We start from the raw sequence: 16,265 nt of genomic DNA, 5'->3' as shown, positions 1-16,265 counted from the left end.
CTGTTAAAGTAGGACTGACAAGTTGAGTTTTTTGGAATATTTATGAAAATTTATTAACTCTTGCCTTGCAAGAGTAAGTTGACCCATTCTGCTTTGTCTTCCTTAAAATTTGGAGAGACCCAAGACACAAGACAGATGGTTGGATAGAACAAGGAGAAAATTCCTTTAAAAAAGTATGAAACCCATAGATTTCCTAAGAGGCTTATGGAGGGTAACCTATTCACATGTACTCAGAAAAACAGTGGCCCACCAGAGCAGACAAACCAACATGCCTATGCTCAGGGAGACAGATTAGAAATTCACTCTTCTTCCCCACGGGGCCAGCTCTACTTGATCCATTCATGTAACTAATGGCTCATCTCTTCTATGCCAAGTCATAGAGATAGATGGGTGCCATGTGTTGGGGTACCAGCCAGATTTGAAGCTCCCTGCTGATCTGCACCTGGGGATTCTTATGGAACATCTGAAGCTAGCTTCATCTGTAGAGACAGAGCCATAGGCTGTTGTCTACAGAGGACAAACGTGAGTAGAAAAGGCTGAATGGTTCCACTCATTGATTAAGTCAGAAGACTTGGGAAAACTTGAGGGCCAGTTCTCAAACTCTTCTGAAATGGCTGTAAATTCCAGGGTGTAAAGAGCATGTTCATACCTGATGTGGTGTAGCCATGGAAGACAGCTTGACTGACCAGGGCCTTGGGCCAGTCGATCATGAGAGTTGGCTTTCCTCTGCCTATGTGGAGGGAAGGGCCTAGCAGGTTGTCCCCATAGCTGGCACTCTCCTCGGCACTCAGGCTTGGTCCTGCTTCCTGGAAATTTGTACTGGTCCCTAGGAAGATAAATCATACCACAGGAGAGAAAAGGAAAGGTCACAGTCTTGTGAGACATGAATGCTTCAAAGTTGCTGTTAATATCAATTTCCATGGTTGCTGAATATTGCACTTCTAAAACAATACCTTTTATAAGTATGAATTTTCAATCAATATGCTTTATTGTCTTATTATCAGCCACCCTATAATGTCTTTCTTTACCCTCCTATTACTTCTTCCCTCCCTCCCTCCCTCCCTCCCTCCCTCCCTCTCTCTGTCCCTTCTTCCATTTCTTCCTTCCACCTTGTGATCTGGAATTCTATAATGCAAGGTCAGCTAATGATTAATGACAGAGGAAAAAGACAGCAGATTTACAGGGAAAGCAAGTGTGGAGAACAGAAGGAAGGGGGCTTCTGCTGGAGCAGTGAGCGGGGATTCAGAGCAAAGGATGAGTTCAGTAAAGATCTAGATGTTTCTGTTTGAGTAGAAACCAAGTGTGGTAGGGATGGTCCACCCTCCGTGGGTGGAGCGTGGTAGGAGTGGTCCACCCTTCGTGGGTGGAGCGTGGTAGGAGTGGTTCACCCTCCATGGGTGGAGCGTGGTAGGAGTGGTCCACCCTCTGTGGGTGGAGTGTGGTAGGAGTGGTCCACTTTCTGTGAGTGGCTGAAGAAACAGAATGGGAACTAGAATATGGGCAGTGAAGTCCAAGACATGCTTACAGCCACAGACAGAAACTTGTCTTATAAGTGGCAGGAAGGCACTGGCGGCCAGAGGAAACTAACCATCTGGTATGTGTTAGAGAAAGGCCTCTGGATGCTGTGTAGAGGTGTGACTAGGCAGAAGCACAGCCCAGCGGGCAAAGGCAGAAAGCCACTGCACAATCTGGAGAGGTATGGCCTGGGATGATGGTAGAGCTGACTGAAGACTTCAGAGAAGGCCACAGACACAAGATACGGTAGCAATAGACCTTGAGAAGTTAGGATGGCTCCTGTCTGAAAGAGTCATGCTCTAAACACGATGATGATGATGATGTCTGTTTTGTCTGATTGCTATTATGGATTCAGCACCTACTGTGTGCTTAAGCATGAACCCTGAAACAGACCTGTGTATGTATTACAAAAACATTTTTTTTTCATTTTCTGTATGATTTTTATGGCTTGCATATGAAGTTATCCTCGTGGATCCATGTTAAATGCATGGTCCTCAGCAAGTGGTGCTATTTTGGGAGGTTCTGGAAACTTTAGAAGGCAGAACCCAGCTGGGAAAAGCTCACTGTGGGTGGGTGCTTAGTGGTCTGTTGTCCAGTCTCTCCCTGTTTGGCCCTCGGCTTCCTGTCCACCATGAAGTGAAAACTCCCTTTAGACATATTCACTTTGACATGACTTTCTGCCCAGGAGCCTAGGACCAAGTGACTGTACCAAACTCTGTGAAACCCTGAGTGGAAAAAACAAATCAAAACAGTAACAAGATAACCAACCAATGCACTGGGAATCAAGATGGTTCTGGGGACACAAGAATAAAATAGCCATGAAGTTTCTGAGAAGATGTCAGGTGTATATAAAACAAACACAGAAACACATCACTGGTTCAGAAGTCACTTGCTTAGAATAGGTAGAGGTGGAAACAGTGAGCTGATGGGGTTATCATAGGGCTGAGGGAGACTACAAAGTAAAGAAAGAGAGGGACCCTGCAAGAAGGATGATCAGCAAGGAGGCAAGCTGGGAAGGGCACGAAGGGAGGCCTGTTACTGTGCAAGGCATTTCGGATCTGAATTGCCTACTGTTAGCACACTAAGAGTTTGGAATCATCGAGCTCAAGGTATACAGCAGTAAGGGACTGAGGAGTGAGGTCTGTGCCTGGCTATGCCATGCAGAGGGGCTCACATTCTCCCTTTGAGAATTCCATGGGGGATTAATAGGTGACCTTGATGTAAGGAACAAACATGGTGAATCCATGAGGGCTGGTATAAAGTGAGCCTGGATGCAGGGCTCTTCTCATGGGAACAATGCTAAAAGTAGTCACCTGGTTGTCTTCCTAGGGATGGCACTGCTTCCTGGATGTCACTATAATAGGCTTCAAAATCTATACACAAAGAAAGATGAAGACACAACTAGTGAGTGTTAAATGCTGTGGATGAAAACCTGACCCCTCCCCACCCTAGCCCCCAAGAAAGATTTATAAGGTTGTAGGATTAGAACTTCATGATTGTGGAGAGTTAGAATTTTGCAGATCAGAACCAAACTATTTTTAGTCCCCTTAAATTGCCATTCATTGTCCACTCTCACATCTGAGTGAACATCTTTTGACTATTAGTAATACCTTAAAAATGTATTCTTAGCAGAGAACTATTTGCTACAATCCACAGCTGAAAGTGTTGTTGATCCAAAACCTATATACCTTTTCCCCACTTGACTGTAAGCTACTGATTGGTGGTTGCTGTCAATGTATTTGATATGATTTTCTTTGTTGGATAACTAATAAAGTATCATGTAACCCCTTCCACTGTGGAACACATTATTAAGCGTAATCTGTCCCTGGAACACTGTCACTCATATCTGGGTTAAGAATGAACTATCTCTAAGCTGGGACATGGTGGCACATACCAATAATGCCAGCATTTAAACAATGAAAACAGGAAGAGCAAGAATTCAAGACCAGGCTTAGCTACATAGTGAACTGGAGGCCTGGGCTACATTAGAACCTGTTTCAAGATAACAAAAACAAAATACTATTTTATTACCCTGAGGTTGAAGCTGGGCTCTGCATTGAGCTCAAACACAGTACTCTTAGACTCTGGGCAAAGGTGGGAGTAACATCAAACCTGACCCATTAGACTTACTCCTTCCCTGCTGAGTCTGGCACCTAGATGCAAGGATCACTATGTAGAGATGGTGGCACTTACCATCAAAGTCAGTGGAGGAGCTGGGAGAGGGCCAGCTTCCCTCAGGTCTGCTCATCATCAGGGTTTCCTCAGCCAGGGAACTTGGTGCTGGACTCAGTGAGCCATAGTCCTCCACAGGCTCTCCTGAGCCTGCAGCAGGAATGTGGTGGCCACCAGTTGTGGACTCAGCAGAAATGCTTCCCAGGTTGGAAAGAGCTGTCCAGCCCAGGGGCATGGGTGAAGGCTCCAGTGAGTGTGGTGTCGGTGATGCTCTCGGATTTGACGGCAGGTCGGACTTAGATGATGTCAGACTGTCCCCAAGTGCTGAGGCGCCTAGCAGCCCCACAGTGCTACAGAAGGGGACTTAAACATGGGTGAGACAGGGTTGGAATTCTGAACTAAAAATCCAAAGTATATGTTTTTAAAAAATATATAGGCTATGGGACAGTGCAAGATGGTTCAGCTGATAAAGGTGCTTGCTACAGAAACTTGGTGACTTTAGTCTGATATGCAGAGGTTTTGTAATGGTGGCTGACCTCCACACTGTGGTACCCTCCTCTCTCTCTCTCTCTCTCTCTCTCTCTCACACACACACACACACACACACACACACACATAGACACACACACATGCACACACAAATAAAAATAAATGATAAAAATGTGAACAGGTTACATAAGCATATTTTTACTTGTGAGGTAAAGATATTTTCTGTGAGCTTGACATAACCACCACCATCATTGTGCTGAGGAGCTTGCTGTTATAATCCACATAGTCATAGAAACACAAGAAGCAAAATGACACAGAGGCAGTGGGGACTTGGCTATGAATGTTCCCTGCCCTATCTGGGGTGAATGAACACTTTCTCGTGTCTTCCCAGGAAAAGGAACACCATGATACTTTCCACAAAGCTGATGTGAGTGGGAAGCCTGATGCTCAGATGAAGGCTCTGGCACATGGTTCTGGCCTGGTGGTGTGGAGGACAATACATGACCTAAACCTGTGTAAGTGGGAAAAGGCCCTCACAACTCTTCCCCTGGAACTTGCTCTCCCCAGTCTACATCAGACTACAGGGTCACTCTATCAGGTCCTCTGAAGCCCCTGTTTGGATGTCTCTGTATTCTGGAAAGAACTTCTTCTAATCATCATATCTCTCTGACAACCAGGAACCAGTAAATATTTCTAAAAGGCATTTCTAGGAATTATGGTAAAGGAGTAATGACAAAAGAAAAATGCATAGACCTAGAAATGACTCTGTTAAAAGCATCTTTTGCATTTGACCAGGGCAGACCTCTGTCCTCTGTAGTGTCCTTTACAGTGAATTAGTGGATTTGTTTCCCTGAGTTCTGTGAGGTGCTGTAGAGGGATAATGAGAACCCTATTCAGAGTTCTTTCAGACATTTGTCTCAGGCAGCACTAGCCTTGTAGAAGTTTAACCACTGTCAAGGTCATTAACATAGGTCCTCACTGATGCTTTGGAGTTTGATTCAGGAAGTCTACTTAAGCCTTAAATTCAGAATTAGAAACCCAATCTACTGTGATGGGCACAGTCACACAGAATGCCCCTGTCAGGGGGCAGCTGTACTCCAAGATCTGCTTTAAAAGGTTTGTAGAAGCCTAGAATGGACTAAAGAAAACATGGCAGCCAGCCAGTTGGGGCTGAGCAGAGCTGTTTGCCCAGCACAGAAACCCAGCTCTTCTGGGCCATTACTTGTAGGATTCAGCCTCACTCCTCAGCATCCAGCTACTCAGTGGAGTAGTATGAGAAAGGATGAACACAGGATAATAATGAATTCACAATATTCCTCAGCCCAGGCAAACATAAAGCCTGAGACCAAAGACCCCACAGTCATTCTGATTAACCTGGTAGATTTTTTTTCCCAACACAGGGGAGATAACAGTGAATGCCCTTCCTTCTTCCCTCCCTCCCTCTCTTCTCTCTCCCTCTTCTGATCTTCCATCCTTCCTCCCATATCCTGTGCTTTTCCTATTGACCAGTGCAATTCCTTATCTGGAAATACTATGGACTGAAAGATAGAGCCATCTGGCCATCTGTCCCAGAGAAGCAGTGTGCAGACAAGACCAGCTTGGACTCAAGCTGAGCTGATCTAGTCTCACTATACAGCTGGCTTCTTTGATGCCCCAAAGTATGGGAATTCCACCCTACTAGCAGCAAGCCATTAGCTGGTGTCCTCTAATTCAGTCCTCATGTTGTCTACCTGGGCATTGCATCAGATAACAGTCTGAGGGCTTGGTGTGCCAACTAACCCACCTCCAAATGCCTGTGTGTTTTTATGATTCCTTGGCTCTAATCAGAGGTTCCCATCATTCTCTCTCAGACAAGCTCACATAATTCAGGGACACAAATTCACTGGTCAAATATAAATGGCAGAGTATAGAGGTCAAGAGGTTCACAGGGGGAGGTGTGTGAGCAGAGGTCTGAGCTGCCAGCCCTTTCTAAAACTTCAACCTCTGTCAGTGGTCCTTGTCATTCTGGGGTTCTACTGGAAGCTTTGTTACATAGACATCCCAGTGTTTGAGATAGCCAAACCACATCTTGAAGATGCTCAGTGGCTGCTAGCCATCTGTCAGCTCATTAGCATATAAAACCATGATCTCATAGAAGATCACAGGGATTTTAGGAGCTGTGTGCTAGGAAGTAGATCACAGACCCAATACCGATACATATGTCAAAGTTCCAAGGACCACAGCTGTCTGGATAGTGAGCTTAATCACAGATCCCTTGCCATAGCTTCCTGTGATTCTAAACAGTTTACCCTGAGCCTTCTTGCAGCACATATGTGAGAAACCACTTTTGGTCTATCACCTAGTGTCTGGAGAGTTGAAGTGTGAAGAAATCTCAGCCATGGGCAGGTCAGATATGATGGTTCAGTAACCACAGAACAGCCATCTTACCTTCCATTGCACTCTTCTCTGTTGCATTGACTAGGAAGAGATCCCAGGAATAAGTGAGGTCTGGGACATCTCCACAGTCTTCACACACAGCTCGGAGAGACACTTCTTCATTCCAGTTCACAGAGATATCTCTAAAGTTGACCCACGAGATGTGGACAAATCTGGAACAGGCAATCACTTTGATGTAGGAAAACACTACAAGCATCATTTGGGGTGGGCATGTTTGAACCACCCAGTGTTGGCACCCAGAGCCCGAGTTGGGGAGTGAGGACCATGTGACCAGCTTCCAGACTTCACGCAGCATGATCTGACCTAGCACATCAGATGAGCACATTCACTGCTCACCAAGTTCAGCGAAGCTGTGAGACTTTCTCCATGCCAAAGGGTCCTGGGCTTTAGTCTCTCTTGTCACTCAGCCTTGGCTCTGGCCAAGCCTATTGGTCAGTGCCTGAGCTGTCTTCTCACCTCTTTCCCACATGCTTGCCTCCATAGCAACACACCAGTGTCACCTGGGCCTTCCCAAGCCTTCTGCCTTTGCCACAGCCATCTGGCTCAGCTTTGCCTTTCACCTGGGCAGGGTTATTGGGTCATGAGCTGTTCCATGTCCTACAGTGCCCACAGGGATCCTACCTTGCACAGCCCCCCACATTTTATACACACATTTCTGAGTCACAGAATAGCTACTTCCTGGAAATTTCTCCAGGCTCTTTTCTGGCCCAGGGCTGCTTCCCAGAGAGTATTTCATGAACTCTGGGTTCTTTAGGACATCACCAGGTAGTGTCCTAGATTGAGCTTTGTTACATCAATTCCTTTGCTATAGGACATGAGCCTTAAAAGGCTAAGTACAGAGGAGACTTCCTAAAGTGGTGTGCAGGATTCCCTGTGTCTTCCACTATCAGCCACCATGCCAAGCCACGGCTTCACCATGTAACATGAGTGGAAGGCAAGAAGGACCATGGCAGAGCAGGTCTGCAGCTTTCTCAAAAGGAACCACACAGCCTATCACCTGTGTGTGTGTACCTCTGCATTTGTATGTGGACATGGGTGCAGCAGCTGTTGTCTAAAGTTTCAGTTACTTGCAGTCAACCAAGATCTGAAATATTAAATGGAAAACCCCAGAAATGTACTGATCATAACTGTTCAGTTATATCATTCTTAGGAGTGTGTAAAATATTGTGCCATCCACAAACTTGCTTTCCCTAGAATTTTCCCTCTGTTCAGTCATATATAACCTAGCCCTTTGAAGGGGGAATCCAGGACCCTCTGTGTCTTTGCCTGTCCTGACAGCTCAGATGAAGTCTTACATTTGGTCCATGGAGCTAAAATATGAGTACTCTAGTAGGCTTGGTGATGACAAGCTGATGGGTTTGATTCGTAGCACTTCTTTGCCTCTGTAATCCCCCATGGTCTCACACTTGCATATCCCTTCAGTCCTGCAATCCCTAGAAGGTTTCCAAGTCTGGAAATCAGATAGCTTTGCTGCCTTCTAACATCATCCTCAATCACTGGTCTTCCATCTTGGGGATGGGTGCGTGACAGGAGGGACCCTCTGGTATCATGGCAGTATTCTTCAGAGTTGCTGCTGTGTCACTGTTAGCCCAGAAGACATAGAACAATCCAAATCACTAGCCCCTCCCTGGCAAGCACTGCTTCTCCCTTACTGGTGTAATTCCCACTCGAACTAACTTCATACTGCTCCATGAACACAGATTCCTTTCAAGCTGCTGCCATCAGAGTGCTCATCTGCTCTGACTAGAGCAAAAGTACCTGAGGGCCAGGTCAGAACGGGTGGACAGGAACATCAAGGCCCGAGATGAGTTCTGTCCCCTGCTGGAGACTGTCAGTGTCACAAGGAACTGGTCACAGCACTCACTGAGCCATTTTGCCGGGAAGGAAATGGCAGGAGCTTGAGTGTCCACTCGGTATGGAGTAGAGTCATCAAAGCAGGGCCATCTTGGTGAGCTGGCCGCTGTGCAAGTCCAGTGATACCTATTAGGGAAGCCATTGGAGGGGTATGGTTACCGTCACTGAGTGTTAAAGGCACGTGTGGCTTGGAAGAGACCACACCTCTCGTTCTTTGATATCAGTGGTGCAGGAGCTGGGCCTGTCTTCCCGCTCACTGGCACAGAGACGACTGTACTCCCTGTAGGATCCTGCTTCCTTCTGACTTGTGTCATGTACCCTGGCCTTTTGTCACCCCTTCCCCTCCCTGTGCATGGTGGTCCCCTCTGCTTATAAGTAACATGGCCCCACAACCCCTAGAAGGCTCCTTCACAATCACTCTGCTAATGCTGCATCTTGTCTCTGAGACAACTCCACAAAGTAAGACAAGAATGTCACACTATCCCAAGTTTAGGAAGAAAGTACATTGGCAGAAGCCTTGGGCGGGGGGTTGGGGGGGCTGCCCTGTTTCACTTAGAGCTGGTAAAACGTGGGGCCAGCAGGAGACTCGAGATGATTCTCCTTCCATCTCACCATCTTTCTGTAAAATGATAATTGCATGAGCCACAGGATAAAGGTAGTTGGACCATCAGGGTGGACTGGGAGGACAGCATCATCCCAGCTTTGAGCAGATCTTAATCCAGAGCAGGAGACACGCTTAAACAGGCATGTGACAGGCAAGAAACAGTATGGAAATACACTAGCAAGCTGGGCTAGCATCCCTCATTGGGACAACCTGCTTCTTTAAGTGTCACTTAAACCTGAACCTTAAAAGCCCAGTTCCCTGTCTAGCCTGTAGGCACTGCATTCTAGTAACTTCTGTTCATGAAGCTGCATGAGGCAGTATGGCAGCCTCCTGGTAACCTCCGCTGGGGAGCAGGATCCCTAGGGCACAAGAGAACTCAGTGTACCAGTGTACAGTGCAGTCCACCAGCTGTGCAGAGAAGCTATCCCATGCTTCGCCCAGAAGACTCCTTACCACCCAGACACAGTGCTCTCATTTTTACGTATTGTGATGGGTCCTGGTAACTGAGAGTGTGAAGATGATGCAGATACAGACTTAGTTCATCAGGGTATGTGTGTGTGTGTGTGTGTGTGGTGTGTGTGTGTGTGGTGTGTGTGTGGTGTGTGTGTGTGTGTGTATGTGTGTGTGTGGTGTGTGTGTAGTGTGTGTATGTGTGTGTGTGCAGTGTGTGTGTAGTGTTGTGTAGTGTGTGTGTAGAGTGTGTGTGAAGGACTGACTGAGAGATGAGAGCTGTCTATAGCATGCACACAGGTGGAATCAGGGAAAGTGTACCTCTCCCCTCCACTGCACTAATGAAGCATCAAATTCCACACTTGGGTGTGGCAGACATGAAGGGTCACAATGACAAAGGAGCCTCTACTGCTTTATGAATGGGGGCCATGTGGCAGGGATATATCCATCGAGAGCCCTGCTGTTCTGAACTTAGACTCAATGCCAGAGGACAGTGAACGGCAGCCATATACGCGAGGAATGAGTGTATCGAACAACACACAGCTAAGGACAGTGGCTATCCCTCTGAACTGAATGGTGTGCAGAAGGTCAGGGCAGGGAAGTAAGGGCTCTGGCTAGGTCTCGAAAGACTTCATGCTTTCTTGGAGGACTGGCTGAGATTAAGGGTGGACATAAGCTGAGGCCCGGGTGGCTCCATCCAGGCAATGCAGGGGAAGAATGAGGGATTTATGTCCTGGGGAGACCTAATGAGATTTCCTGACAGGCATGAAGTGTGAGAGAAAGAGATGACAAAGGCGCTGAGGAAAGTTTTGGGCTGAGTGGCTGGAAGAATTGTTTCCTCAGGTTCCCAGCACTAAGAGGGGGAAGAGGACATGAGCCACCAGCCCTAACCAGGAGCTATCTCCAAGTGAGAAATGCTCAAAAAGGAAAATTGCATTTTGTCCAATGGACTCTCACTATGTATACAAATCATATTTAATGGCAGCTGTAGATGGGCAACACAAAATAAGCTGCATGATATTATGGGGAATTTTTTTTTGGTCTTATATTGCTTTGTTTGGACATTTTTTAAAAACCCTATCTGGGCTTTTGTTTGTACAATTATGATTATTGATTTTGTGTTTTTTACGGATTTCATTTGTGTGTGTGTGTGTGTGTCAGTGTGTATATGTGTTTCTTGTGCCTTCCTTCCTTTCTTTCATTATTCTGGTTTCGCCGCCTGTTTGTTTCTAGAGAGTGAGACGGAGAAGGCATGGAGCTGGATGAGTGGGAGGTCAAGAGGACTTGGGATGGTATAAGGGAGGGGAACCATGATCAGAATATATTATATAGAAATTGATTTTTAATTAAAAAAAATACTTGTTTTGTGGATGGAGGTAGGGAAGGCCAGTGGGAAGAGGTAGAATTAGTGGCTGGGTGATTTGAGGCACAGGAAAGGGGCACAAAGGTGGTGATGACAGACAGCACAGAGCAGCTTGGTGTGTGACAGGGCTCTGGGGCTATGGGGAGGGCTGCATGAGTGGACGATGCATGCTGGGAGGTAGAGGATCACAGCAGAAGGCTGGAAAAGGCCTGTCAGGCTGGGCTGTCTGGGCCAGAGCCCGGGACCGCAAAGCTGAGCCTCACTAACAGGCAGCTCTCTGCCTCCCCCACACACTAGCATCTGACTAAGGAGTCCTAATGAAAGGGTAGCATTTACCATGCACATTCCAAAATCACAGTTTAAGCAGCACCTTAAAAAAAACTACTCACACTTTACTCTCCTTTCCTATATTGGCTTACACTTGGATAATGAATAAAGCAGTTCAACCAAAGAAAGTGGGCACACATAAACGTCTCAACCTATTTTGGCAGAATTCCCAGACTAACTCTCCTAATATTCCTGAGCCAGGGTTTGAAGAAGTAGGAGCCAGAGAGTCTCATAGTTCTGTTTTCTCACCTGAGAGCAGCCCCTGGGTTGTCAGGGTCATAGGACTGGGACCCTCTGAGTATGATAGAGGTTGAGCTGGCCTTGGAGATGAAGATGTGTGTGCCTTCAGAAATCACACTCACAGGTACCCTCGCTCGAACTTCTACACCAACACAGTAGTTGCTATACACCATGCTTCCCTTGATCTGAACCTGAGAGACCAGAGACAAGGGGGTATCACATGAGAACAGCAGATGCTTCCTGGGTCATCTATACATGCGACACAGGCCCTCAGCTCTACAATGGTCACTCACAGCATTCATCTGAGGATGCGACTGGAGGGAGGAGCATGGATCTATTAATATGTAAGTCTATCTAAGTGTACAGTTATCCGGGTGTGTGTCGGTCAGTATTTTGTCAAGTTGACACAGGCTAGAGTCATTGGAGAAGAGAAAATCTCAACTGAGAAAATGCCCCTATCAGACTTTCCTGCAGGTGCACCTGTGGAGCATTCTTTTGGTTGATGATTGGTGTGGAAGGGACTAGTCCACTATGGGAAGTACCATCCTTAGGCAGGTGGTCCTGGGTTATTTAAGAAAACAAACTGGGTGAGGCAGGAAGAGCAAGCTAGTAGACAGCATTCCTCCATGGTCTCTGCTCCCGTTGCTGCCCCAGGTTTCTGCATTGGGTTCCTGTCTTAGTGTCCTTCAGTGGACTGTGACTTAGGATATGTAAGTCAAATAAATCCTTTCCTCCCCACATTGATTTTGACCGTGGTGTTTATCACAGTAATAGAAAGCAAAGTAAGACAAAGTATTAAATATCCATGCTCCCTGTATACACATGGCTGACAGTTGTCAAACCTCCACTGTAAACAGTGAGTTTCTCCATGGGCTTGACGTTTGCTGGCTCTTTTTACCCTGTTACATCTAATAGGAAAGAAAGGGGTTGACAATGGGGCCAAGAGGTTCCCCTTCGGTACAGTTAAGGAGACAGTGGGTGGGGTGGGGGGAGCAGAGGAAATGGGGGTAAAATATATAATGGTCTTTAAGAAATGTGAGCGGGGCATAGACTGGGATCCTAGATAGGCATAAAGGAGAAGGCAAGGTGAGCATTCTGTCGCTGCTTCCCATGTAAGGATGCAGTGTGAGCAGCCACTTCACACTCTTGTCACACGCCTCCCCACCGAGAGGAACTGTAGGAGCCCAGTCAGCCCTCCTTGAGTCGCTTTTGTAATGTTCTCTTTCACAATGAGAAAAGTAATGTGTAGTTAGAACTTCTCTAGGTAGGCACCCTACCCAGTGCCTGCTGCACGCTGCAGCTTCAAGCAAGTTCTGAGCAGGTGCCATGTCTGCGGAGGGCAGTAGCTCAGTGTGGAGCTGCCAAGGAAGGCGCAGGAACCTGAAGTCTAACTCCCAAGCATAACATGCCAATGAGAGCGGTCAGAAGAAAACGCTACATCAGAGGTCTCTAAGGCACAGACAGGACCCCTGCTAGAAGAGTCAGGTACAGCTAATGAGCAAATGAGCCAACACACAGGGATAAAGGATGGATACTTGGCCCTAGCTGTGACCACTTACTCTTCCAGCCAGTTTATGCGAGACTGTGTTTATCCTTTCAGGATTTTACCTTATCTCTTTGGCCATAATCCCAGACTCAGAGTCTTCTGAAGTGTATAGAAGTGTACAGAAGTGTACAGAAGGGGGGGGGGAGCTCTTAGGCTCACTGTCAACTCCTTTCCTTCTGACCTGCCGGTAATGAAGAGTCTAACATAATAGTGATGTCTTCTAAAAGTGACATCAATACGCAGCCATCTGCAGAGCCAAGTTAGCATCAGCAGGAGGCTTGTCCGGGAGGCTGAGCAGGCACCATCTAGGAACACTCTCCACCTTCTCATGCTTCTGCCAGGGCACCAAGACATGAGGGCTGATAAAAGCCAGTTCCCACGTTGACCCAGGAGCATCCCCTAAACCAGTGGTTCTCAACCTTCCTAATACTGCAACCCCTTAGTACCTCATGCTGTGGTAACTCCCAACCGTAAAATTATTTTTGTTGCTACTTCATAATTGCCATTCTGCTACTGGATCATAATGGTCTTAGGCAACCTCTGTAAAAGGGTAGTTTGTCACCCCCAGCAAAGGAGTTGTAATTACAGGTCGAGAACCACTGCTCTAGACAGGATCAGGGTGACCTAATGCTACCGCCCTAGGACTCTGCTCCCATGAAAATAAAATCTACCACCTCTCAGTCAATCTTTCCAAAGAGAAATATCTTAGAAACAGGATCTTCCTACTACCTGTGACTAACACAGTGCCCCTCAAAGCATACACTGTGACCTTCTATCACCCATGGACAAGTGTCTAGTTCTTATTGAGATCAGCAGAAGAGCAGTGAACAGCCTCTGTTCACATTGCCCAGTAGTCTCATTTCTTTGAGGGACAGTTTGGGTATTTGGGGACCTTCTGATGGGCCTCCTGAGGCCTGGGCTAGGACTAATCCTCAGTGGAACCAGGTACCCCACATAGTGAGAACACCCATTCTCCCTGCAGAGATTTAGGTCCCAAGGACTATTTCCTCATCCTGGTCTTCTGATTTCACTAGTCTGACCCAGGGCCATCTTCCTGGTTCCAGTCATTACACAAGGCTAACCTGCAGCCTCAGTTTCCACACCTGTGAGCAAACTGTTCAGGACCCTCCTTCTTGAAGCCACTCAATGCAGTGACTTCCCTTTTCTAGCCCACATGATCTATAACATTTTTCCAGCCCCAAGCACAGTACTAGCTGAGGGGCACGGTGGGTACTTCTCTCATGGCCTCTGGTAGACATCTTCCATTTTCTTCCCTAAATGGCAGCATCACTGTTCTTCTATTTCTCTATCAGCACAGGGTTAATTCAAAGTAGGTACACAGGCAAAGTGTCGTTAAAAAAGCAGAAATAGTTTTTTGGCAAAATTAGAACATATAATTCTCTGGGAAATGAAAAGAGTGTGTGTGTGTGTGTGTGTGTGTGTGTGTGTGTGTGAGTGTGTGAGTGTGTATGAGTGTGTGAGTGTGTGTGTGAGTGTGTGAGTGTGTGAGTGCGTGTGAGTGTGTGAGTGTGTGTGTGAGTGTGTGTGTGAGTGTGTGAGTGTGTGTGAGTGTGTGTGAGTGTGTGTGTGTGTGTGTGTGTGTGTGTATTTGTGCATGTACCCATGTGCACCAGCCTAGACAGTGATTCCTCCGTCTCTACCTCTCTCCACAAGTACTAGGGGTACAGGTGCACGCAGTACACATTGCAGTGCTCATACAATGAATGTTCTTCCCCAGTAAGCCACTTTTTCAGCTAAAATGAAAGATTTCTTTTAAAATCCTACCCACACCTTAAACAACAGCTCCCTTTCATTGGCTAGAAGAGGTTTTTCTCTAGGGCTTGTGGCGAGGGTTGGTTGGCTTGTTAGGGCTTGGGGAATGGTGGGTGAGCCGACCTTGGCAATGGCGGTGTAGTTCCCACACTCCAGTGTGTAGCTTGGCAGCATGATGGTCTGTCTGCGTGTGTTGACAGCAGCAGGGAGGGTGACAGCGGTCGCCTCAGCACCCACAAAGCTCCAGGTGTAGGAAAGTCCTTGGGAAATGTTACAGAGGACAGCAGCTTCAAACGTGACACCCAGTCTCAGGGGCTGAGCCCTCCATATCTGGGAATTGACAAGACGGGTCATGTCAGTGAATGTCCACCAACCCTGATGGTACAGCGAGCGATTAGAAAGTGTAAATCTCTGGCCATTTGTTTGCATAACTGCAGGTTGAGACTTGTGGCTGGACTTTTAGATAACACGAGTACATTTATTTTACACACAAAAGTAAACAGTAAATATATAAACACACACACACATATACATATATATATGTATATATATATATTCCCTGCTATGAGTATGTAAATGTAAATACTTTTCCTTTTAAGCATGAAGCTAATGGAAAATATCAAAGAAAAAGGAAAAGGTTTCTAGACTTGACTATATTACAATGTCTTTTAATTGCTTGTTATTTGTTTGCATATTTATAATGGAACTCACAGCTGTGTTAGTCTTCCCAAGAACTGTATGCCCTTTCCCCATCCTCTGGGACAGTAGCTATGACCCTCCCCTCAGCATCCCTGGCCTGACTTTGGTATTTGTCCCTGAATATAGAAAAGCATTCAGGGCATGCCAACCTTAGGAGGGAGGCTGCCCAGCCAGGGACCCTTCCGGTTCTGGGGCTGATGCTAGGAGCAAGAGCTCCCCCTGGAGGCTATTCTGTTTAATTAGAATGAGAAAATGGGAGACTGGGATTTTAAGGTTTTAGTACCTTTAGTTTACCTAGCCTTCCCATCTTCCTCTCCCATTTAAACTTATTTTGTTCCCCTTATAACATGACACTCCAGAGAAAGCCCCATGCTCAAGAGTACTTGGCCAACACAAAACAGGCTCCATATTTTTTTGGGTGTGTCTTTTGTTTTAATATTTTGTCTTATTGGTTTTCTTCTTTCCTCCTCCTTCTCTCTTCCTCCTCCTTCCTTCTCTCTTCCTCCTCCTTCCTTCTCTCTTCCTCCTCCTTCCTTCTCTCTTCCTCCTCCTTCCTTCTCTCTTCCTCCTCCTTCCTTCTCCTTCCTTCTCCTTCCTTCTCTCTTCCTCCTCCTTCCTTCTCCTTCCTTCTCCTTCCTTCTTCTTCCTCCTCCTCCCTTGTCCTCCTTCCTCCTCCTCCTTCCTCCTCCTCCTTCCTCCTCCTCCTTCCTCCTCCTCCTTCTTCCTCCTCCTTCTTCCTTCCTTCTTCCTTCCTTCTTCCTTCCTTCTTCCTTCCTTATTCCTTCCTTCTTCCTTCC

General features: G+C 46.7%; 1 protein-coding gene across 1 annotated transcript in view; it reads right to left on the bottom strand.

The window, feature by feature from the left end:
• Nucleotides 1-16,265, bottom strand: part of Pkd1l1 (polycystin 1 like 1, transient receptor potential channel interacting) — a 143,369-nt gene that overhangs the window by 99,863 nt on the left and 27,241 nt on the right. Inside the window, exons 12-18 of the mRNA XM_031342475.1 lie at nt 14,893-15,099; nt 11,460-11,641; nt 8,371-8,592; nt 6,604-6,764; nt 3,709-4,050; nt 2,829-2,888; nt 650-826 (exon numbers count right to left, since the gene is read on the bottom strand). Coding sequence (XP_031198335.1) covers nt 650-826; nt 2,829-2,888; nt 3,709-4,050; nt 6,604-6,764; nt 8,371-8,592; nt 11,460-11,641; nt 14,893-15,099 — 1,351 coding nt within the window. The remainder of the gene's footprint in view (nt 1-649; nt 827-2,828; nt 2,889-3,708; nt 4,051-6,603; nt 6,765-8,370; nt 8,593-11,459; nt 11,642-14,892; nt 15,100-16,265) is intronic.

This window comes from Mastomys coucha, unplaced genomic scaffold, assembly GCF_008632895.1.
Source record: "Mastomys coucha isolate ucsf_1 unplaced genomic scaffold, UCSF_Mcou_1 pScaffold22, whole genome shotgun sequence".
Classification (NCBI taxonomy): Eukaryota; Metazoa; Chordata; class Mammalia; order Rodentia; family Muridae; genus Mastomys; species Mastomys coucha.
The sequence above is the reverse complement of the archived record's forward strand: the minus strand, read 5'-3'. Positions and strand labels throughout refer to the sequence as shown.